General features: G+C 38.0%; 2 protein-coding genes across 4 annotated transcripts in view; both read left to right on the forward strand.

The window, feature by feature from the left end:
- Window positions 1-26,743, forward strand: part of LOC129777200 (neuropeptide SIFamide receptor) — a 310,914-nt gene that overhangs the window by 254,017 nt on the left and 30,154 nt on the right. The window lies entirely within an intron of this gene.
- Window positions 23,131-24,070, forward strand: LOC129777201 (larval/pupal cuticle protein H1C-like). The gene is made up of 3 exons (XM_055783330.1): window positions 23,131-23,288; window positions 23,437-23,567; window positions 23,631-24,070. The coding sequence occupies exons 1-3, from the start codon at window positions 23,277-23,279 to the stop codon at window positions 23,842-23,844; spliced, it is 357 nt and encodes a 118-aa protein (XP_055639305.1). The 5' UTR covers window positions 23,131-23,276; the 3' UTR covers window positions 23,845-24,070.

Genomic DNA, 26,743 nt, shown 5'->3' on the forward strand with positions numbered 1-26,743 from the left:
TTTTTTTCTGTTTTATAGTAACTTTCAGCACTTTCGGCTGGTTCGTCACTTTTACCTTCCATTTCGGAAGAATGTCGGGAGTGAGAATTGAACTCGAGATCTTTAGCGTGAGAGGTATGAGTGTTACCACTACACCAGATCGCCTCCACTGCCACGTAATTCGATATAGATGACATTAAGCTTCGTGTTCGATTTCTGTGGACCGAAAGTTGTAATGGATTTCCCTGTATAAATTTAAAAAAATATATATTATGTATCAAGTTTTGGCGAAAATGCTGGGAGTTTTATTGAAAAATGGTTAAGTTGGGCGAAGCTCCGGCGCATTTGGCGGGTTCATTTCCTTTGGCACGAAGGTGACCCCGTTGGCTTCGTACCACTCCAACACGTCCTTTGAATAGTGGCACGAAACGAGATCCGGTCAGAAGATGGTCGGGCCCTCGTGCTGCTTCAATAGTGGTAGTAAGCGCTTCTGTAGGCACTCCTTAAGGTAAACCTGCCCGTTTACCGTGCCGATCATCACGAAGGGGGCGCTCCGCTTTCCGCAAGAGCAGATTGCTTGCCATACCATGTACTTTTTGGCAAACTTGAATAGTTTCTGCTTGCGAATCTCCTCCGGAACGCTGAATTTGTCCTCTGCGGAGAAGAACAATAGGCCCGGCAGCTGACGAAAGTCCGCTTTGACGTAGGTTTCGTCGTACATTACCAGGCAATGCGGCTTCGTCAGCATTTCGGTGTACAGCTTCCGGGCTCGCGTCTTCCCCACCATGTTTTGCCTTTCGTCGCGGTTAGGAGCCTTCTGAACCTTGTATGTACGCAGACCCTCCCGCTGCTTGGTCCGCTGGACGAATGAACTTGACAAATTCAGCTTATTGGCGACATCCCGGACCGAACTTCTCGGATCACGTCTAAACTGCTTAACTACGCGCTTGTGATCTTTTTCACTGACGGAGCATCCATTTTTGCCGTTCTTCACCTTCCGGTCGATGGTTAGGTTCTCGAAGTATCGTTTTAGTACCGATGTCCCGATGTGACAACTCCGGATTCTCGAAATGAGTGCACAGGATTAATTCACGACGCTCTTTTACGTTCGACGACATTTTTCCAAATTTACGAAAAATTGACAGTGAAGCATGGCCAACGTGATCTATACACTCTTATCTGATTATAAGCGAAAGCTGAAGATATAATTCCTAAAAATTAAATTTCTACAGCGTTTTTTCCGTGATGCAATTTGATGTGACACACCCTTTACACTGATATTTCTGAATTACTCCGCAACGCTGCGGCATTTTTCTTCTCAATAGGATACAAGACTCGCGAACGTTCCACTTTCGTTTATCGAATGACAAGGCACACCGTCTTTCATTTCATTCGTTCTATTTTATCGATTACTATATATATCATTCGATTGGTTTTATAAATCGCTAAAACGTTTAAATACACTTGCAATAAATCAGTTATTTTTTATTTCACAATCGAAATGTTCCCTAGAAACAATTTACATGGTAGAACAACGTTTGCCGGTACAGCTAGTAGTATAATAAATATCGCAATGACGATTTCGTGTGATATGCATTTGAAATCCCATAACCCCCTATATAAAAACCAAAGACGTAGTCCTACGTCAAAACCTCCTAATTCTATCTTGATATAACTTAGCAATAAGCGTTCGGAATTGAACAATTGGGCCCATTTTTAATTTTTCAATTTGTATCCGAAATATGTTCTCGAAAGTAATAAGCCAAGCCCCTGCACAATATAAGTAAACTCGACCTGCAAAAGAAATAGTAAATAATAGTTGACGTACTATGATGATGCAACCTCCTCCATATTTGACTGTTGGTAACACTCCGTTTCTAGACTTTCAAGGGATCGACGCCATTTGCGTAGGATACCGTCAGACCATAACATTCTTTTAGTTTCATCTGACCAAATTACCTTTCTCAAGTCATCAATTCAGTTATTGTGAATCTTGTTCATGAAGTCGATTTCGCTCTGATTGGAAGCCACATGAATGGAATACTCACTCTTTATTCGTTTTAAAATTTGGGAAGATAAACCTCGATTTTGATTAACCTTTGATGCGATAGTTCTGTCAGTTCGAGAAGTTGTCTTTGATGGTCATTCTGAACGCGCTGCTGGTATGAAAGAACCACTTTTTTAACTTTTGAACTATTTGAATTCTTAGCAATCGAATCTTTGCTTGGTCGGAAGGAAATAACAACTGTATGCAATGTTTACATTTTAAAAAGTGACAGGAACGATGGAATACACACCAAACTGGTACTAAGCGTATTTGGGTATATTAGGGTTGATGAACTTTTTTTTTGTTTTGCTTTCGTTTTCAATTTCTCACGACATAATTCCTTAAGGTAAAGATAATTCAAGTAGGGGAAAAGGCGGGAATTTGGACCACCTAAGCAAATCGCCTAATATTTCCAAACCAATAAGGTCTAAATAAAAAATGTCACCTTGAACTCTGAGCTACACTTGTTTTCTCTCAATCAATAATGTTTAATCATTATAAGAAGCTTCAAACTACCAAATATATCATAAAATAAAAGAGATGTTTTTGGGACATTAAAACTTGATACGGGGTGATTTGGACCATCTGTGGGGTGATTTGGACCACTGTGTGTTTCATCATAAAAAAACATACTTATGTTTATGTAAAGTATTTTGGAATAATGTTACAATCAGTAACAGTGTTCTGGGATCGATACCAGGGGTCTTGGTCAGATTCCAGACCAGAATAATTGGATTGAGACCATCTCGAATTCTGTATGGATCTTTTCACTGTTGTTCGAGCATTTTCAAACCCTTTCGATGCTTGGTCAAAGAAAATCAGCTCTTGATGGCCTGCGTTGCTCTTTTAAGCTCCTCCTTCTTCCAACGTCCCCTTTTTGTAAATCAGCGTAAATCTGGAATCAATAAGACCAAAGAAAAGCCTCAAACCTGTAGGACCAATTCACCCCACAGAAACGTGTCCATGTCACCCCACACAACATCAAAAATTAAAATGCAATTAATTTCATATATTGTTATCAAACTTACAGTTTCGCTGCATCAAATTGTTCCTCTTCTGTAGACGAACAGAACTTTAAAGCACAAAACAAAAAGTTTGTTTAATCAGCGGAAAAAAAAAACTTTAAAACCACGATTGGAAAACTCGCATTTTTTGGCAATCAATGCCGTGTTCATGCTACCGTTTCCTTCCACCTGTCGAATTTTATCAAAGTTTTTCTACCTTAGGTACATACGGTTCAGCAATAAAAGGAAATAAATTATAAAAAATCCAAGTTGAGTCGTACTTTTTTAGATAAAGGGGTGGTCCAAATCACCCCGTATGTCCAACTCACCCCGTGTTACCCTACATCCGATTTGAAAATTATTAGTACTAAAAAAGTGAAAACAAAAAAAAACAAATACAAATAGCCGAATAATTATCCCAATTATAAAACGGAAAACAGAACACTAACAAAGAGCAGGGATTTTTGTACATACTGTACATAGGCGATCTTACAAAAATTTTACTGCTGAAACGTGGTCTATGGTCGGACCACGATCCTCGAACAAAAAGGAAGCCCACTCATCTACAATACTCTTTTAAATTAATGACTTCTTCTTCAAAGTATCAAATGTTCAATTCAATTCTGCGCAATATGTATTCAGGAAATGAAAAAAAAATAGAAACAGCCAGGAAAGGGAACAAATTGGCCACATTAGCCTCGATATGGCTGATGTAATATTGCCGCAGTATTACAGTTGCAATGTTGGTAAGAAAGAATACAACCTTCCAAAGCAATCCACGGATAAGCTTAACCAGTACTAAGATGGTGGTCTCCACTGTAGAGTGGTCATGGATTTCATGCACCTATCTCAGACAGGTCATCTGATCGGGGTTGTTTACCGTGTGTCACTGGACGTACGCTAGGCGTCTGGTTTGGTTGATTAAGGTCGTACGATAATAGACAAGGATGTGGAGGTATTAAATTGATCGTACAAGTCATGAACTTTCATAGAACCTCAAAGAAGATGTTGCAAAAGTTCAGTGGCTAGTGTTTACTAGGCTTTGAGAGTAAATAAACAATGAACCAATTATTTAATCTAGATCTTGTCTTCAATTCGCAATAAATCTTCCACGCGCAACCGCACACGGGCAACGAATCCGGCCTTCAGTAGATGTCTGGAAGCATATTGGTAACATCTTGATGAACGCGACATTCATACGCGGATCGTATTTCATCGCTGATATACGAGATAAACATTGTAATGTTGAGGGTCTCAGAATGGGGTCACTTGATGATCGCAATCCTGATGCTATGTTATTGATTCGCTGCACATGTACCTTGAGCGATTGCTAATTAATTGGAGGTAGGGTATCAATAATAACTGGCGATTGACACGCAAAGTGTTTCACAAGGTGCTCTCGATCTAATAGAATTTGCAAATATATTGATAATGATATGTAGTGCGGAAGCTTTATAAATATTTTTTTCGCTGTGCGTTTAGCTCCGATGTAATCAAAATCCGGAAACAATGTGTATTTAACTGAACTACGCAGAATAAATTTGCGTTCCGATATCCTTGATAGCCTATTAATGATCGTCGTAATACTACATGAATTCTAGAGTAAGAACAGGGTGAACGATTGGCATCCATTCAGTCTCTGCGGTTTAGGTATGACCCACAACCGGTCACACCACAGAGTGTCGTAATTGATTTGGTCGACTGCGTTAATTGGTTGAACCAGCGTCCGAAAACCACAGTGTGAATTATAATTGAACTGTTCCTGTATTATAGACCGTAGAAGACGACTGAAATTTTTGTTGGTTGGCAGCAGCGTTGTTGTTTGGGATGAACGGATGTTTGCCATCAACGATGTTTATTAATTAGAATACTAATCAAGTGATTAGACAACCTCCATAAGTAGTGACAGATAAATATTAAAAATATGACCAATAACACTTCATGTGTCAAGATATGAGTAGGAACCCATTCATCTAAATGAGTTCTAATTAAAGTTTGATAAACATGGATGGCAGCATCCGAAAAGAACGAAAATTCTCTTCGATTGCAATAGCTCTCCGCTAAAACAAAGTTTGACAAACCATCATTATCAGTGATCAATATCGGTGGATGAAAATATAACTTCTGCTGTGTCCAGAAAACAAACATCTTCGTGCTGCAGTTAGATGCATCGTGAGGGAAAGAAACCCATTCTTGGAACAAAGCCGTACAGAGTAAAGCAATTTTTCTCCATTGTCATTGTGATTGAGAAATATTGCAAAACTTGAATTTGTCGTTATTGGTAACCGATAGGGTTATTGGCGTGTGCTGCGCTATTGGGTGGGCGGGCATACAGCATCCTGTCAAAGCGAGCCTGAATCTTTTTTATGTTTTTTTAAAATTGTTCTCCTTATTTGACTATTCAGAGCATAGTTTGGGCTGACAAGAAATTGATTTGCAGTGCTTTCAAAAAATCCTCAGAACGCAGCGCGGCCTTTATTCCGCGCGGTAAGTGATGGCCTTCGAATGCTATTTTTCATTGTCGTATACGTGGTCAAAAAAATAAACTGAGTTCTAGTTCGTTTGAAACTGTGCATTTATTATCTACTGATTAAAAACACACTCACACTTATCCTTTTCGTGTTCCTCAAAACAAAAGTATTTTTCTAGTATTTTTTCAGTTTAAGTTCATGATCATTTAGACCACGGGGGAACGGGGCGATAGTGTCGCTCCCAGTGGTCGGATAGGCAAACTTCTCACAGCATTTTGTTGTTTGTAAACAGTTTTGCTTGATAGTCTATTTTTTCGCAGTTTGAAACTAACGTGCATCAGCATCATGCAGGAGATGAAAAGAGAAATATTCGTGCGCAGTCACCTCTAAAATTCATCAGCGTAAACTTGGCAGTTGGCAAAACTGCTGTATTATTCTAAAAGCATTGTCACGCGAGTGTTTAAAAAGTGCAAGGAAACGGCTGCCCACAGAATGCAAAACAAGCTTCGGAGTAGAATCCTTGATTTGTCAACAACGGTTGAAGATCTTTCGGAAAGTTAAGGCTGATTCCAACATCCCGGATTATGATTTGCCGAAAAACACTAAACCGCATCCGAAAACACCGAATTCCGAATTTTCGATACAATCGATAGTTAAAATTGAATGACAAGCCAGATCGAAGATCAAATGTCAAGCCAGACCAAATGACCAAATGCCTGTGTCAGATTTGCAGAATCTAATATAACGGCCTTGAACTATTTAAATCGTATTATTTCTATTGGAAAGCACCGCATAACGTCAAAAAATTTCATCAATCATCGAATAGTCTCTGCCAATAACTCTTCCATGAAAATAGATATATTTTGATGCAACTGGTTCCAATTATCTACCTTTTCGACGTAGGACTTCATCTTTTAGGTTGCCAAATTGGAAAATATGTCTCGAATTTAAAAAATGGTTTTAACATGGTTAGCTCAGGAAACAGGAACTTTGATCCTGAAAAAGATCCTTTGAATGTGGCTTATAGATAGATATGGAAAAAAAATCTAGCATTGGTGGAGTGCATTTATAGGCACTTCACATATTTGTTTATATCCGTCTGGAATGGAGAAGGGGTCCTATAAAAATATTACACGTATTCCAACCAAACATGACAATTGAAAATTTTCGGAAAACCCTGAAGGAAAGTATCAAAATTCGGAAAATTCAATTCCCATATGTTCTACAATTACATAGTGACAAGCGTTGTTTGCGCTAACGAAATTGATCCTTGTTCGAAAGTGGAAATGGATTTTAATGTGATAAAACGCACTCCTGTGTTGATAAGAACAAAACTCGAGGAAGGAATTGTCTGATTTAGGGCTGTCTTTATTCATATTTTCTGTATCAAACATTTATTCCATGTAATTTATTCTTGAACGAGAATTGTATCTGAAATTAATCTAATATATAATAATGACGAGTTTTGGTAGAAGTACTACGAATTTTATAGTAGAAGGTAATTTTAAAGGGTGGATTAGAAGATCAATCAATGAACAGTGCGATTGAACCCTTTAAACTATTCAGTTCATTCGGCTCTACTATGATAAGTTAAAAAATAATTTTGTTTTTGTATGAACATCACGTGTCAGTGATTTTTCACCCAGTGAAGCAGTATAATGGTCTGTACCTGAGGGCGCGAACAAAAGTTTAACTTAGGACTGTGATAATTCGAAAATTGTTTTTGAATTTTATTCTTTTTATTGTTCAGAAATTCCTAGATTTTACTAACCAATTCCAAATGATGGCTTTGAAAAGAGCTGTTTGTTGCATGGATTAGTATTAGAACTAATTTTAAGAGTTTAAGTGGTTTAAAAAAAATGGAGAAAGGCTGCTGATTTGAGCAACGATCCTTCACGACCTGGAGAGTAACGGTTGAGATTTCATGAAGTACATTGTACAATCATTCGACGACGGTCCAACGATGTCAGGGTCGAATGGAACAATTTTTCGCAATACGAGTTCACGGTTGTGTTGAGAAAGTAAAATAATAACGCTTATTCATAGGGTTCATAGACCGAACTCGATTCTAGAGCTTGTCACTCCAGAATACATTCGAGGCGTGTTATCCGACATAGAAATCTCAACTTGGTTCTGCTAACAAATATGATGCAAGTAATACCCACGTTGAGAAGGCAAAAGTTCCACTGGGAACGTTAGTGCCATTAAAGACCCAATTCGACGACGATTTATGTGCAAAACGATGAGCTGATCAGAGCCATTGAAGTTTCGTGAGATCCTGCCGAAAGCTTAAATAATAGATCGAGTGCACGAATTACTTCTACCAGCAGTTCTTGAAACAGTCTAATTGAAAAGACCATTCGGTGGTTCTGATCATTGATGAGAGTGGCGGATCCTTCGGTTGAACAAGGCCTCGATGTTGAAAGCTCAGGAATTGGATGAATCTAATACTTTGGTCTTCAGAAAGACCGTTTGATTACAGCTTGCACTGAAGAAATAAAACACTTTGGAAAATTAAAACACACTGGAATACTAACTAAAAAACGGATAGCTCGTTTTCGCGATGCTTCACACACATAAGTTAGGTGTGGGATGAATAATACACTCGATAAAAAAAAATAGAGGAACAGAGTTCGAAATCCAAACTTTGAGGCGATATTTGAAATGCTGTAACTTCGTGAAAAATTAACGCATGGATAAGGGATGTACATCATTTTGTAGCTTGAACTTTCAAGTTTAGGAATATTATACGAACGTATTTTTATCGCGAAAAAATTAACAATCGATATATCTCCGTTTTTTAAAAAAAATTGTGGACTAACACAATTTTTTGCCAGCTAAATCAATAGCAAATCCGTTTAACCTCATAAACCAACACAATATATGTGGTCCTACAGGAACGTTATACACTTCAATTCTAAAGCCTATAACGTTCCTGTAGTATCACAGATATTTTTTGTTTGAATGACAAATTTTCTCTACGTGTTTGATAATGATTAATTAAATAAATAGGTACACAACTACACTGAATTGTGTACAAGGATGATAGGTTACTTTGACGAAAAAAATCTTTAATTTTATAGTGCTTTGCAAAATCTGTTGTAATTCTGCAAATATTGTAGTTAGTTCTGATGCTTGAAGGCATTTTTTTTGCCAAGTGTATCCCCTAAACCCCTGTAAACGTTTCATATTGAAAAAAAAGGTTAACATGATGCACGTGAGTCGTTTTTCCTAGCTAATCGATTAAAGTTTGGAGTTAATTAGAGGAGCACTTTATCGCAAATTATACCAGAAATACAAATGCTATGCATACCCTTGAAATGAACGATTCACAACTTTCGTTCTTAAACTATTCCTAAACCTGAAAGTTATAGCTCTAAAATGATGTACATCCCATCTCCATGCGATGATTTTTCACGAAGTTACAGCAATTCGAAAACCACTCAAGAATATCGATTTCGCACCCTATTCCTTTAATTGTTTTGTCATGTGTTGAATGGAAATTGTGGGACTTCCAAGGAACGCTTCCGAATTTTTATGTTGATTTGTAGCTGTTACTAACCGTTTGCGTTTTTGTGGTATCTCTTCAAAGGCTCTTCGAAGTTTGAATTAATTAAAAATTGTCTGCAGTTAGAATAAACAAGGTTTGATTTGAAGGGTGACACCTAAGATAACTGCCCCGGGTGTCATCCGGTTACGCTACGCCACTAGACTTAGCAATAAGCTTTTTTTGAACAATTTTTCGCAATACGAGGATTTGTACCCCCCATAATGTTAACGAAAAACGCAACGTGAAAAGTAATATCTAGCCCGAAGAACTTCCTTTCGGGTTTTGCTGCTATCGCGAGAGTTGCAAAAACCAATGTTTGCCAGAAGTTTCCAAGCACACTTACCAAGTGTGCGAATTGAAATTGTCCAGTTGATGTTTTGGATGTGACAAGCTGGATTGTATGCATTCCTTCGATTTGACATCCATTTCAAAGCAAAATAGTTTCGACCGGAATACGATGCTCTGTGTGTGGGAGGGCCAAGAGGGTCAAATTTTGAATGCAAATCGCAACCGACGACTTTTCATTGATCGAAAAAAAGATAGCCACGAAGACACGGTAATGTTATATTACAGTATGACAACGTACCGGCGCACACCGCTAAACCTGTGAAGGACGCAATAAAAGCCCTCAACTGGGAAAACGTTATTGCACCCGCTGTATTCTCAAGACCTGGCGTCGTCAGTCAATCGCCTTTTTGCTTCAATGGGGCATACCCTTGCAGAGCAGCGCTTAACCGAATATAAAGGTGTCGAAGAATGGGAATCCACAATTTGCCTGACAGATGGGCGAAATGTGTAGAATCAAATGGAAATTACTTTAAAAAAATGTATATCTTCTGAACATTATGTGTTTTCTTCATCGAAAAAAACTGGCAACTTCAACTCGCACGCCTGTTACTAGTATACTTGGCAGAAATAAAAAAAACAGATTGATAATATGTCATTTTATACAAAGTGCAAAAAATCAATAGCTTATCAATTTTTATACTCAGCACTAAAAAAAACAAAAATAAACTATTGTCCCTAGTTTCAACTTCAGCAGCCCCAGATGCAATTAGGACGATACCAACCATGTTACGTATGCAACTCAAGTTGCGGCCGAACGCCAGCGTGTCATCATAGATGTTTTACATGACATATGATTGGGCCATTTTGCGATAACAATACAAACGTCTCGTACTCGTGAGCTCGACGTACGCATTGCCAACAGCGGTGGGGGGTTATCAAACATTCATCCCCCTGCTTCTAGTTTGCGACATGCTACAACTGGCCAATCTCACACCACAAATCTTAGCCTCTAACACGGTTCTGCGTGACAGCATGCAGAAACAGAAACAGAAACCTCCCTATAGATGCATGCGTCTGTGAGTTAAAACACCACCCCCAAACGTGTCTCTTTTATTGCCTCATGAATTGTATGTCATGACAGTTATGCCACGAACAGGAATTGGTTGGGGAACTTTTCTGGGAGCTTACTAGTCCTGAGTGTTTCACACAAGACGCCAAATAGCTGTGTTTAGAGTTGGATATAATCCACAATTACTCACACCCAATAACCTTGGATCATTTAAAACCTACCTTATAAGGGATGTTCAGGTTTTGAAGCGTGCCTTAAAAACATCTCAAATTTAAGTTGATCAAATTTTGATCGTTCCATCCTTTGCTTTCGAAATGACAACAAGTTATCGAGTATTTGATCTCAACCGGAGCCTTCCAACTTAGTAAAATAAAATCTCGAAATCATCGTAAAAATATTGGAATATTTGTTATTCCTCGAACTAATATATGAATTAAACAAATTCCAGTTCATGGCATTTTTGCATTATTTCGAACACCTCGTAAAAGCTTGAGGCAGACCATTTCCGGTCAATCCATCCGTATAAGATGTCCGCCCCAGGAAATACAAAATTTGATTCGTCGTTTTGCATTAATTAACAATTTACAGTACATCAAACAGGAGAATGGTAGACATCCGAAACTATTCACTGCAATTAATCATCTACGATGATCATGATTATTTAAAATGGAATAATATTAACTCCGATGTTCTGTGATTATCGTTACGGCATCCTAATAAGGCGAGAAACAACATCAAGTCATCTCAGAGCTGCCACAGTCCATCAATTTGATGAGGTTATATCAATAAAAAGTTGATATTCATTCGGCGATGGAAGCTGCAATATTATGCTCACGGAAATCTAAGCATTCTATCGATACGTCAGTGTCATGAATGATCCGTCTGTTGTGTGAATCGGTCGTGGTATTGATGGATGCATTCAATCGAACAATAGTGTTAACCTTCAACGAAAAAATTTCCAAAATTTATTACATAGTTATACAACTAATTAGCAGTGGAATCAAGGTATCAAGGTCGACATCATGAGCCTGTGCAATGACAAAGTCACGCCGGATTTAATGATGATGATAGCCATAGCCATGGCCGGCAACCACAGTTTTCACAACTGGAACGGAATGGATAACTGGAACGGTTTTGACGACGGGAACAGAGTGGTACTTAACGACGGGAGTAAGCACTGCACTCTTCACGTATGGCGTATGCACGACATGTCTAACAACAGATGAGAAATTTATATATTAGAATAAAATCTCTATATTGATCGAAGATAAGAATTAGTATTACGGATGTCCAACAATCAGCGGAGCCCCAACAAGACCTCCTGGGGCTGGGGCTGGGATGGCTATAGCAACGGCAACGAAGCAAGCAACAACGATCTATAACGAAAAATATTTATAGTGAAACTAATGTGCAATGCACTGCAATTCACTTCGATTCACTAAACACGACTTACAAAATTAACCACATTCCAAATACATACCAACTTCATCATCTTGATAGCGGTGGAGTGTTACACAGAAACTGCGATGAGAACCTAAGCTTAGAACTGTTGGTTTCAATTTGATACCGTTCTGGGTCCATTCTTGCGATATTTATATCGGAACAAAAGGATTCCCACCATCTACCGATTGCGATACCCGCATCCGGCGTGTAATTACTCCAATTACATTTGATCGACACCGAAAAAAATGTGGGCAAAATCGACTAATAGCTCACCGTTGTGAAGGTAAGAGGAGGAACACACCAAGAATCTTGCATATCACTTAGCGTTTTAGCACACCAGCACCAGATCGATGTGAGATCGATAATCAACAGCAAAAGATGAGTATTAATTCTCGCTTGTTTCGGAAGTCTCGTTAGATGCCAATGATTAGCGCTAGAGTCGGGATTATTTTTAGCAATAAATGATATCCGACTAGGCAGGATGACGATCATACAGTTTCAAGGACCTGACGAATGAAATTAACAGGGATTAGTATGGATATCGGAACGAAATGTGCACCAGAACAAAAGAATGATTTTCACGCTGTTCATTCATGACCTACTGACCACTGACCTACTAAATCATACGAAAACATGTAGAAAATTAAGAAAGATTGAATTTATAACATAATTTAGGAGAAAATTTTACTGTTCAATGTTTTCTTATGCAGCAGTACCATTAAAAAGATAAACCAGTTAAAACAATGCACCTATTGTGCTCAATCCATCCCAATTTATGCGCCATCGAATAATTTTAGACAGTTATTTTTGACGTGGGACTACGTCTAACCGGAATATATGGGGGGTAAAATGAAAATCTAAACACAGAACATGCAGGAAAAAATGAAAGATTTGGAATGCTTATAACTCGAAAATTTATTAATAAAGATGTTTGAAACAATTGATAGGAATTATGTTTTCGCATCTATCACAAATAATAAAATGTTATTTTTCATGAGATAAACAATTGAATAACTGTAAAATGTCAAGCGATATCTAAACGCCCTAACTGCCACGTTTTGATTGGCCCGATTTACGGTTTCCCCAATACAGACGTCAAAAACAAGGAGCGTGGAGAAATCGACATTGCAAATACATTCCAGTAGGAGGTACTTTTGCTCCCACCGGAATGTGTTTCCCTAACACCTATTTCTAAACTGAGAAGCCTGGGAAAATCGATATTTCGGATACTAGAGGCAAGTGAACTTTCAAGTTTAAAGCCTATATAGTATAAACGTTTATGGGTCTGGGCCTAGGGGCACGAACGGGATCTTGACATAGGGCTGTGATTGTGTGCAGTAATTGTATTTGAAATTGAGTTTTTATTATTCAAAATCTGTATTTTTTCTCTTTAGTTACAAAAAATTGAAGCCCTGAAAAAAAACCGTTTACTGTATGAAATTGTATCCTTTAAACGGGTTAGATGAGATAACGTGGTAGAATCCGGAACCACATTTTGTTCAATGATTCATTAAAAATACTATTAAAGTCATTACAACCCTCTCCTTCTGTTTATTCAATTATGCAGAAGAAGACATAAAGATCTACATAAATATAAGCCTAAGTCAAATAAATCTTAGACTACAGAAAAATATTATAGATAAAAATGGCATTGTTTATAGAGAGTAGTAATAAAGGTAATATTATACTATCAGACACGTAGCGTAACCGGCACGACACGTTTCATGCAAGACTAATATTATTGCGTGTGTTTCTTCTTCTCCTTCTCTTTGGCTTTAAGAGGTTTTAAACTTTTCAGTTCATTCGCCTCTATTTTGCGTGTGTTTCAAATGGGGTGGAATGTCTAACCACCGTTAAAACATTTATTGCACCCTAAAACCTCCATATGCCTAATTTGGTTTTATTTGCTTGAATAATTCTCGAGTAATACAGAAATTTGTGTTTCATTTGTATGGCAGCCCCCCCTAAGAGAGGGTGGAGGAGTATCGAACCACCATAGAAACATTTGTTGCATCCTAAACCCTCCACATGCCTAATTTTATTTCGTTTGCTTGATTAATTCTCGAGTAATGCAGAAATTTGTGTTCCATTTGTATGGCAGCCCCCCTTAGAGAAGGGGGAGGGGTCTCGAACTATCATAAAAACCTTCCCCGACCCCCTACCCCTACATATCAATTTTTATGTCGATCGGTTCAGTAGTTTCCGAATCCATAAGAATCAGACAAACAGAAAGACAGAAAGACGGACAGACATCACTCCATTTCTATATTATACTAGCTGACCCGCCAAACTTCGTCCTGCTCAAAATTTGTTTTTTGTTATCAATACCTTCAAATATTCACGTTTTCTTGCTATGGGCAAGTTCATGGGTCCAATCGCAGAACTGTTCATTGATTGATTTTCTATTCGACCCCGTTGAATTTACATTTACTACAAAATTCCTAGTATTTCTAACAAAACTCATCATTATATCATTATATCAGATTATTTTCAGACACAATTCTCGGTCAAGATTTTTCAACCACTTGCAAATAACATGTTTCTCCGTTACATGGAATAAATGTGTTATACAGAAAATATAATAGAATAAAGACAGCCCTAAATCGGACAATTCCTTCCTTGAGTTCTGCTCTTATCAACACATCCGGCGATCCTTTTTTTTGGTATAGATAGAAGAAGATATAAGAGTACGTTTCATCACATTAAAACCCATTCCCAGTATCGAACAAAGATCAGTTCGCTAGCGAAAACATCAAATGGACTAACAGCACTTGTCACTATGTAATTGTAGAACATATGAGAATTTAATTTACCGAATTTTCCCTTTTTCCTTCAGAGTTTTCCAAAAATTTTCAATTGTCATGTTTGGCTGGAATATTTTTGGTTGAAATATGTGTAATATTTCTATGGGACCCCTCTCCATTCCAGAGGAGCGAGGGGTGTCATATTATCTTAGAAACATTTCTCATACCCAAAAACCCTCACATCCCAAATTGTGCTTGATTAGTTCTCGAGTTATGCAGAAGTTTGTGTATCGTTTGTATGGCAGCCCCCCTTAGAGAGCGGGAGGAGTGTCTAACCACCATAGAAATATTTATTGCATCCTAAAACCTCCACATGCCAAATTTGGTTTCATTTGCTTGATTAATTCTTGAGTAATGCAGAAACCTTCGAAAACCAGTAGTTTCCGAGACCATAAGAATCAGACAGACAAAAATCCATTTATATATATATATATATATATATATATATATATATATATATATATATATATATATATATATATATATATATATATATATATATATATATATATATATATATATATATATATATATAGAGATTTCATTCAAATAATACCTGTGCATAGAGTTTAGATCTGTTTTCTGCATCAAAAGCCTTAAGTGTCCGAAATATGATTCAGAACGGTATTCCTTTTGTTATTTTTTGTATTTACTTAAGAGGATAGTTCACCATGGAAACATGAAAAAATAAAAAGTATAATTTCTGGCCTAAAATGTTCTTTACAATAGTTTTTGTCCCATGTTTGCCCGATGCTCCGTTCCGAAGTTACAAGCCAATTAGTGGACCGGAGTGCAAAAATTTCTGCGGAAAATTGAATAAGGAACGAATCGAACGAGCAGAGATACGGATTTCAGAAGCAGCTAGAGAAGCCCACAAGATCAATTTGGCAACAAAAAGCGACAGGAAGATTACCTTTGAAGCGTTGGAGGACAGCTTATGGTCCAGTGGGCATACTAAAGATACAATGTGAAATAAATGAAACAAATGTATCCTAAATTTACAACTCGTTTTTCTCGGAATCATGTTTTGCAAGCTGGTGTGAGTTCTTCCTCCGGATACCGGATACCGGATATCCGGCAAGCTTCGAGGCCGGATAGCAGGATATCCGGCTGCCGGACGTTCGGCTCTTCACTTGCGAATACGAAACCGACAGAAACTGCATGTTTTCATGAAGCAAATAAAGGATTACATTTTAGAAAGGAATTAAAACATTTTTACATAAAAATAATGAACTATGATTAATTTTTCCGTATAGAATGAATATCCCTTAATAGAGTACCTTTTAAAAAGGTGTTGCTCTACAATTTCCCAACCTTTGGTAATTATTTACAACCGCTCTCTGTCACCAGGAACATTCCCGAGTAGATGGAAGAAATCTTCCGTTTTCCCAGTGCATAAAAAATATGATAAACGTGAGATTTCCAACTTTAGAGGAATAGCTGCTTTGTGTGCCACATCAAAGCTATTCGAGCTCACTGTTTTGGACTTTCTCAGTCATTAACTGTCTGAGCTACTTGTCTGAAACTCAACATGGATTTATGCCGAAAAGATCCACTTGCACCAATCTGCTCAGCTATACATGTTTCATCATTAAAACAATTGAAGATCGCAAACAGGTCGATGCTATCTACACCGGTTTTTCAGCTGCCTTCGATAAAATCAATCACGAAATATTAATAGCAAAACTCGAACATCTCTGTTGTTCTAGCACTCTACTCGGCTGGCTCAGTTCCCATCTGGTTGGTCGCTCAATGTCTGTCAAAATTGGTGACACTATATCGGAACCATTCTCAGTCACGTCGGGTGTTCCACAGGGCAGCCACATCGGACCTTCCATATTTTTACTGTACCTGAACGACGTGAACCTTATACTTAAATGTTTCAAGCTCTCGTACGCCGACGACTTTAAACTTTATTGTGTGCACATTTTCTTCAACAAGAACTTAACATTTTCTCCGAATGGTGCTCAACCAATCGGATGAGTCTGAATGCCGACAAATGCTCTGTCATTTCATTTGCTCGCAAACGCTCCCCTCACTACTTCAATTATACCATCGCAAATCGTCTCTCTAACGAGAAGCCACTGTTAAGGATTTGGGTATTCTCCTAGATGTCATTCTAACCTGCAAAGATCACATAGGTTATATAAACACTGAAGCTCCAAGATGACTTCATCTTTCGTGCTGCTAAACAATTCACTAATGTTCACTACCTGAAGGTTCTTTATTGCTTGTTGGTTCTATACTCCTTGGAGTATGCAGCAGTTGCATGGGCATCGCATTACCAAAACGATTGGAACGATCCTTCCAATCTCTTCTTTTGAACCGAAGAAATGTTGCCAAGGCTTGCCTAGTGCCTGCTGTGCTGCAATCTAACATCGACTGCCCTGCTTCGTTAGATAAGCTCAATTTCGATATTCGTCGTCAAACCCTTCGTTCACACGATTTGCTCAGAACTCCGGCATTCCGCACAAATTACGGCCACAATGAGCCAATTAGCAGTATGTGTCGTGTGTTTAACCGTTGTTATTATGTACTAGCTGACCCGGCAAACTTTGTCCCGCTCAAAATTTGTTTTTTGTAATCAATACCTTCAAACATTCACGTTTTCTTACTATGAGCAAGTTCATGGGTCCCATCGCAGAACTGTTCATTGATTGATCTTCTATTCGACCCCGTTGAATTTACCTTTTACTATAAAATTCCTAGTATTTCTAACAAAACTCATCATTATAATATCATATTATTTTCAGACATAATTCTTGTTCAAGATTTTCACCCACTTGCAAATAACATGTTTTTCCGTTACATGGAATAAATGTTTTATACAGAAAATATGACAGAATAAAGACTGCCCTTAATCGGACAATTCCTTCCTCGTGTTCTGCTCTTTTCAACACATCCGGCGATCCTTTTTTTTTGTATAGATAGAAGAAGATATAGGAGTGCGTTTCATCACATTAAATTCCATTTCCAGTTTCGAGCAAAGATCAATTTCGCTAGCGCAAACATCAAATGTACTAACAGCACTTGTTACTATGTAATTGTTGAACATATGGGAATTTAATTTACCGAGTTTTCCCTTTTTCCTTCAAAGTTTTCCGAACATTTTCAATTGTCATGTTTGGTTGGAATATTTTAGGTTGAAATAAGTGTAATATTTTTATGGATCCTACTCTTCATTCAAGAGGAGGGAGGGGTGTCATATCATTATAGAAACATTTCTCATACCCAAAAACCTCGAGTTATGCAGAAGTTTGTGTTTCGTTTGTCTGGCAGCCCCGCTTAGAGAAGGGGGGAGGAGTGTATTCACCATAGAAACGTTTCGTGCCCCGTAAAACCTTCACATGCCGAATTTGGCTCCATTTGCTAGTATTCGAGTTATGCCGAAATGTGTGTTTCATTTGTATGACAGCCCACCCTTAGAGAGCGGAAGGAGTGTCTAACCACCATAGAAATACTTATTACATCCTAAAACCTCCATATGCCAAATTCCGTTTCATTTGCTTGATTAATTCCCGAGTAATGTAGAAATTTGTGTTCAATTTGCATGGCAGTACCCCCCCCCCCCTTAGAGAGGGTGGTGGGGTCTCAAACTATCACGAGAACCTTCCCCGACCCCAAAAACCCCTACGTACCAATTTTGATGTTAATCGGTTCAGTAGTTTCCGAATCCATAAAAATCAGACAGACGGACAGAAATCCATTTATATATATATATATATATATAGGTGACCGGAATAAATCGCCACAGTAAACAACTGCAACAGAAACAACCGCTTAGAAAAAGTGTAGTAGGCTAGAAATATTTGGCGCGGGAAAAACATCATGTGCCTCACATTTCTATTATAAATTTATTCTCTTGTTCTCGTTTTTCGAAATTTATTCTGAGGACAATGTAATGGGGACGAAGTCCCCATTTGGCGAGGATAAGGAATCGAGGCGGCCCATGCCGCCAAGATGACGCAATCCGAGTCCACCGCCGACCCGCCGTCGGAAGCGGCGGTGTCTCGCACGCAAACCTGGGATCCACTGATTGCCCGGTTAGTTTGAAACATAGGATACGATCCTTTAGCAATGTCCGACCGAGCTCTAGCGAGCGTCGGACGGTATACGTCTGCCCGGGGCGTTACGTTTGCCTGGGGCGATACGTTTGCCCGGTTAATTCTTGTTTTGAAATACAATACCGCGCCACAATATTTATAGCCTACTACACATTTTATAAGCGGTGGTTTCTGTTGCAGTCGTTTTCTGTGGCGATTTATTCCGGGAACCATATATATATATATATATACAGATTACAAAAAAATCAAGGATGATAATCTGAGAGAAGGTACACTTACCTCACGAAGCAAAAGAGACAAAACTGAAGCTCACGACACGTTTTAGAACTATTTTAACGCATTGGCAAACGAAAATTATAGTCAGCGTGGTGTTCAGAAAAAAAATCCAATTGACAAGCTATGCTAGATTTTATCATTCAGATTCTTGCAGTAATGTTTACAGTGAAAGACTGTTCTCGTGGTGTACGTGTAAGCTAAGCGTAATCAATCGGTTTAAAAATTCCAAAAATTCCAATGTGTCCAAGATACAACCGCATTGTTGACGTAGAACTACGCTGTTAGTTTTCATAAGATGCTTGTTTAAAACTTCATATATTATGCTGTGTAACTTTAGAAATAACTGTTTAGTAAAATGGTTTGATCGCCCTGATTGATGATTCATTCTTGCCCTCGTAGAACAATTCACTAGCTGATCGTTTGTCGCAATTTGTGTCATGTCAATGTATTGAAAATTTACCTCGAACGCTATTCCGGTGGCCTTTTTCGCAATTGACATACACTCGGTTACAAGCGACAAGCACCATTATTCCACATCTCATAACTACATCAATATATGTTTCACACCGCATGGAAACAACAACAATGACAATACTTGCAGGTTCGTACAACGTAAACCAAACGTTCGCCATAGCATGCATACAGAGCCATACATTGGTGGCTTGAAGCTACTTGAAATATAATTACTTCTTATCATTTTGCGCTATTCTCAAAAGAAACACTTCTGTGAACATTACTGGTCTCGAAAAAAGTTGCATTACTTTCTCATGCTCAAGATAAGCGCAGCTGTTATCCTTAGTGGAGAAAGTTTTGCTACTGGCAAGCGAAACCCAATCACATACAAAATTCTAGAACGACATTTACTTTCTTGGTGACTAAATCAACGAAATAAACTCTTTCTGTTAATCTGAACAACCAGTAATCTCTGTTTTAGCGTAGCAAAGAGTCACTATTTATACGTATGGGTTATGAAGCACGCACATACAGCCATTCCATGCCAAACCGATATAGTGGTTCTCAGATTTTCGTCAAAAGTGGTAGTTTTGTTCTTTATCGCAAATTATGAGACCCGTATTTTTTATTTTTTTGTTAGGATGACCATTTCCAAAAAAACCAAAGAAAAACATTTTTTCGCATTTTTGCCAAAAATTACTTTTTTCAAAAATTCATAACTTTTGAACTTCTAGACCGATTCAGATGATCGACATATCAAATTAAATCCAATTACCTCTTTTTTGAAAAAATACTATACCCGCAGAAAATTTGAATTCTGCTTTCGTTATAATGATTTTTCAAAGTTAACCGATGGTCCAAAAATCATTTTTTTCCCATTTTTTCCACTACAAAAAATCATAACTTTTGATCTACTGGACTGATTCAAATTATCGACATATCAAATTAAAGCCAATTCTTGTTTGAAAAAATATTACACTCTGAATAAAAATTGATTTTGTTTTCGTAATTATTGATTATATTTGTTTTTTATAACTTACATCGTTTCGGGACCAAGGGCGCCATATTTTTTTATTTTTTCCTGAAAGCTGAGGATTTTTCACATAATATATCCGAATACCAGAGAGGTGTTATTTTTCTTTTTTAAGTTATGATTTTTCAAAGTTAACATGTTTTCAATTTTCATTCAACATTTCTATGCGACTAAATTGGATGTATGTGATTATAATCCGATTAAATGGCAAATGTGTTATTTTTTCAAAAAAAGCTAGCTAGTAGGCTTTAATTTGATATGTCGATCATCACAATCGATCCAGTAGTTCGAAAGTAATAAACTTTTGAAGAAAGTCATTTTTGGGAAAAAAATGATTTTTTAAACCATCGGCTAACTCAAAAAAAACGCCTTCTTGGATTCGAGATATGTTATTTGAAAAATCCTCAGCTTTACAGAAAAAATATAAAATACTATAGCGCCTTTTGTCCTGAGACTATGAAAACAATGAAAACGAATACAATCAATAATAACTAGAGCAGAATTCAAATTTTCTGCAAGTATAGTATTTTTTCAAAAAAGAACAGGTGGTTGGCTTTAATTTGATATATCGATCATCTGAATCGGTCTAGTAGTTCAAAAGTTATGAATTTTTGAAAAAAGTCATTTTTGGCAAAAATGCGAAAAAATGGTTTTTTAGACCACCCTAAAATGGAAATGGTCACCCTAACGAAAAAAATAAAAAATACGGGTCTCATAATTTGAGATAATGATCAAAATATCGGTTTGGCATGGAATGGCTGCATATACACACAAATATCCACATATCGATGGCTTGAAGCAACTAAATATACAAACATCTCCGTTTTGCGCTCTTCTCAACAAAAGCCCTTTTCGGGTAATATTGCCGGTCTAGATTAGCTTAGCCAAATCACAGGAAAAATTACAGAACATTTATTTTCTTGGTGAGCGGACGACAGCCTAGTTTGATGATTTCCCACACAATTGTGTAGCTCAAAACATTAATGCAATGACGTAAGTTTGATGCAATGATTGCAATGCCAGAGACATCAGCGAGTGAGTAATTTTACGCCGAAACGAAGACATGTGATGGCGCCAAACAAGGAAGAACAAGCGATGTTCATTGCTTCGTATCTAGAACGATACTGAAAGCTTGCCTCAGCGAGATCCACTGTTTATACTCTAGGCAAACATTCCCCTTCGTTCTTCTTCTTTTACTTTGTTCACAGAGACTTTATATCTTGCGATTTCCCCTTCGTTGCTCGTCGATAAGTTGCTCGATATAGACGGCACGGGTAGAAAAGTTCACAAATCAGCAGAACAAATGTATGGGAAAATGAACACGCTTATACTTTTCATGAATTTTAACCATTTACACATCAGAGGATTGTAATGTATAGCATCTCAATCAAATCTTAGGGAATTTCTGATTCGTTTGGTATGTAAGTCGCCAAAATCCGTCCGCGGCAAAAATAGTTATTAACGTTAACTTTATTTCATAAAAACGTGATCTGTTTTCTGATGTGGCACCCTTGATGAAAGACGTAGTTCTACGTCAAAAATTAGTCTGACCAAAAATGGAATCAAACAATTTCCTCTAAATCTCTCTGGGGTTGTTTTTTTAAACATAAGTTATGTTTCAAAATTATTTTTTCCATATATATTTTTATCGAACTTTCAACGATAGAAACTATTTTATTGTTTCATGAGAGAATCCTACTAATGATTCTATAATGGAAAAAAAGCATCCGCAATCATCTATTTCAATCTATTTCACCTGATTATTCCGGTACTTATAATTCCCAATAACAACGAAAGCATTCCTGCAAATTATCAACGGTGGAATAATTGCACCGAAAGTGATGCTGCACTTCCATCAAAACAAACAGAAGCTGCGAGTAACGAGACGTAGAAATTGAAAACAACATATCTCCCTGAGCACGACTGAGGTATTCTCAGTCCAAAAGGATTGAAACCTGTTTGGTATGTTGATGACATGTGCATAATAGGAATATACGAGAATTGTGGAAGACCTAGAGACCGCGAAATGCCTGTACACCTAGGAAGGAGTGAAAACATCCTAGCCAAACCTTTCCCCCTCACATGTGCATGTTCTGGCCCACGTGGTTTAATGCAAATGTGTACGATGCTGCTACCATTCCTATCGTTGCTGACGGCAATCGTGAAGGCAGGAACATTGAATCGAGTTTTTTCGCCTCTCTGCAAAGTCGAATTATGCCCCTCAAGTGATACGTGAGAGACGCAGGTAAAGCTATGGTGAACCACCCCGCTGCCGCAGACCTCTGCTTGCATTGACGAGCATTGATCGGTGACGACGACGACGACGACGACAACGACGGCTGCGACGATTGACCCGTGTGCGAACTGTGTTCATGTTTATTACCTTCCCAAGAGTGTGGTTTCGGTTGTAAGTTTAACAAAAAAAAACATACACTTCACCATTGAGTACTCTCAGGAAACCTGATCTCGTATTTTACAGTTTCGTATACTCTCGTTCTCACTCCGAGACACACATATCTGTTCCTCTTTGACTTATATGTCACTTGTGCGTGACACTGCAGGGACGCGATTGTGGCCAAGATTGTTCGCTTCTCGAGGACCTCTGATAGGAGAGGCTGTGAGACCGAGCGAGAAAACGAGAGATTTTATTTCTTAGTGATCACGAGTACGGCGATTTTCACTATAAAAGCTAGTATAGTCAACAACACATCATCAGTCAATTGTGGTACACTCCAAGTGTTAGCAAAGCATTTCATCTAAGTCAACTTTTAAGTTAACAAACCCCAACCGTCAAAATGTACAAGCTGGTGTGTATAATATTTTGTCAAATGAAAATATTCGTGTAAAAGTGCATAAATGTGCAACAAAAAAAACTGTGATATCTAAACTGTTCATAGCGTACAAATATCGCTACCGGATATTAGTTTTTGATTGTCATCTGAATCCTCGTTACAGTTCGTTTTCACCTGCTTGATCGCCGCCGCCGTCGCTGCCCCAGCTCCAGGAGTTGTTGTTGCTGCTCCAGTGGCCGTTGCCCACACCCCAATTGTCCACCATGCTCCAGTAGCCGTTAGCCACTCCTCGTCGTAAGTATCAACTCCTAGACGACGATCTAGCGCTAGTCTAACGTCCAACTTTTTCCGCAACAGCCACGTTGTGCACCACGCCCCAGTCGTCAAGCACGCCGTCGTCGCCCACCATGCCCCAGTCGTCGCTGTCCACCACACCCCAATCGTTAAGGCCGTCCCAATCGTCCACCACACTCCAGTTGTGACCAAGACCGTGGTCGCTACCCCAATCGTTCACTCCGTCCCAGTCGTCAAGAGCGTCGTCCACCACCCAGCTGTCCTGGTCCACCACTAAGTACTAGATGCAGGAAACTCCCAATCCCTTGCAAAAAACAAACAAACAAAGACTAGCAACGAATACTCTCCAAACTTACATTCTGAGAAGTTTACAAGTAGTTTTGTATATAGATGAAACCAGTAATGTAGCAGCAACGAATACTTTTAAAAACTAACTAAACGAACACTTTGAGTCTTATGAAACAATGCGATAACGTAAACAGTAAATGCAATAGCTGAAAATACATACAACTTTGTTGAAAAAAAAACAGATAAACTGTTCTCATTTTCGTCCTTCTAATCAAGTCTCCCATCGTTTACCGCTGAATCGAGATCGAGCAAGAATAATGTCAAGGAAACATTGGCATTGCTGAGCAAATTGTCGGTGAAAAGTTGCTCAAGTGAATTGAACAAGCATTGACGGATAAGTGATTTAGCTTCCGTATTGATTACAGTGACTGGTATATGTACGGTAGCAAACTTTTTATGAAACAGGTGATACCCTGTTTCGTGTATTATCATAACATTTAGAATAAGATTCTAGAATGGAATCTAACAGATCGGCTGAAAAGTTCTTAAGGTTTACGTCTAGATGGCGCCTCTTACAAAAATCTACTTGAATTTTGCAAAAAAAAACAGTTTATGTTACAAAACTGTTAGATGCTGTGTCTGGCATCGGAATCTCCATTTGAGTCATTTGAGATCCGGAAGCGCTTCCCAATTTATACCAGCGCCATCAGTGGTCGATTCAGTAATGTGTGGACAGCAGTTTGTTGGCGGTGAAAAATTTATTTACCATCTGTTTCGTTTTTCTAAAATTGGGGGTAATTCTGAGAATCAAGGGTGTATAAGTGAGATTTTTCTTTTTAAAGTTACATGACAATTATCACCCAATTTTAAGAGTTGAGCGACTCGGAAGTACAATGACAAATAAACTTCACTGGCACTTGTCAATTTATTTTCTACTTTCATCGATTGCGCGAAATGACTGTCACATCGTGAAGCGACTCTCGGAATAAACCCCATTGTGTTCGACTTCCTCAAATGTTTCAATGAACGGAAAGCCTTCGTTAGAGTGAATTAAAGTAGGCGTCCATCGGAACTTACGATCGGCAGTGACGTTTGGAGGGGTTAAGAAAAATTGAGCAAACTCAGTCATATTCGAGAAAATATTTGCATAACGTTACATTTTTGATGTCACATCCTGATATTATATTATGATATCAAAAATGTTATGACCTCTGAACATAAAGTAGCTTATTTGTAAAATATTTGGTCTATTCATTACAACGGTTGAAGTGAGATCGAAACATGTTTTTCTCGAAACCTTGTTATTTTTAATCTGACTATGCATTTATTTCAGTATCTACGTTTTGTCAAATAAATACCAGGAATCGTGTTTTTAAGTAAAATGTTTCATTCATCTTCTAAATTTATATTATCGCCTTCAAAATAGGCCCCTTCTAAAGCAACACACTTTTTCCAACGAAAAATCCAATCATCGAAACACTTTTTACAGCTGTATTCAGGAAATACCTTCAGTTCACGCAACGAATTCGTTTTTATGTCTTCAACGCTGTCAAGACGGGTCCCTCGAAGCGCTAAGTTTCGGTGACAGGAAAAAAATTTACCTATTTCTCGTCGCCAGTAATTATACGTTTGATGAACGTGAGATTAGAATTCTATAGTTCAAGCATGCCTTCAGTCACTTGATCGCGATTAAATTTTTGAAGAAAGCTGAGCTCCTCTGGCACGAGTCGTGCTGCGATTTTTCTCATGCCCAAAACGTCAGCCAAAATATGACGAACGGTCTCGTGAGAGATATTTAATTCACGGGCTTGCTCTCTCAAACTTAGATTACAATTTCCGAGCACCGTTCCTTTTATTTTGTCGATGGTTTCGTCCTTGACGTGGCAAATTGTTCATCTCTTAACGGTAGTCTTTGAATGCCTTATACCATTCATACATCCGTGTTTTCCACATAGTTGAGTCACCAAATGTATTCGACAACATTTTCAACTTTTCGGCGAGTTAACTTGTTTTCAATGGCGCTGTAAACAAACTAAGTGACAGATCGCGCTTCCAATTGGCATTGAGTCTAGTAGTAAGTATTTTTAAAAGTCTTAAAAGTTAAAAGTAAGTAAGTTTTAAAAGTTTTGTCCAACTTAAAAGAAATGAAAAATATTAGCGACCAGATTTACAATTGAAAAATTTCTGGTATATATTTGACAGAATGTATGCAAGCAGTTTGGCTGACATTTTTTGACGTATAACTACGTCAAACCGGAAGATATAGGGGGTGAAATGAAAATCTAGGCACCGAGTTATAAGCGTCCATTTTTTCCAACATAAATGGATGCTTATAACTCGAGCATTTCTTAATAGATCGCGAAGATGTTTACATCAATTGATAAGAAATATTTCTAAGCATCTATCACAATGAATAACTTTCTATTTTTTATCTATTTTTATTTTGAATAATTCTGAAATATAAAGCATTGTCCAAACGCACTATGTACCTCGTTTCGATTGGTCCAATTTGTACTCCTCAAATCGTTCCGAACAAAAGAAGTCCTACGTCTCTTCGGTTATGTCCCCGACATTACCCACCCGTCTTTTTTCAGCATGGAAAATGTATTTTATATCGCGTATCGTAGCTGTTTTTCGATATTTCGGTTTTTTGTCTGCACATTAGCATTTTTTCTGCAAAAAATGAAAAAAATCTATATATTTTGGCAAATTTTTAGCCACACTTTAGCTAAATCTGTCGTATTGTTCCCGAGAAAAATTTTTCACCAATCACCAATGTTTACCCGCTTTTAGACGTCCGATATGACTATGTAGGGGGTGAAAAGAAAATCTCACACTGAACATGTAAGAAATAATGAAAGAACTCGAGCATTTCTTGATAGATCGCA

The sequence above is a fragment of the Toxorhynchites rutilus genome, chromosome 3, assembly GCF_029784135.1.
Source record: "Toxorhynchites rutilus septentrionalis strain SRP chromosome 3, ASM2978413v1, whole genome shotgun sequence".
Classification (NCBI taxonomy): domain Eukaryota; kingdom Metazoa; phylum Arthropoda; class Insecta; order Diptera; family Culicidae; genus Toxorhynchites; species Toxorhynchites rutilus.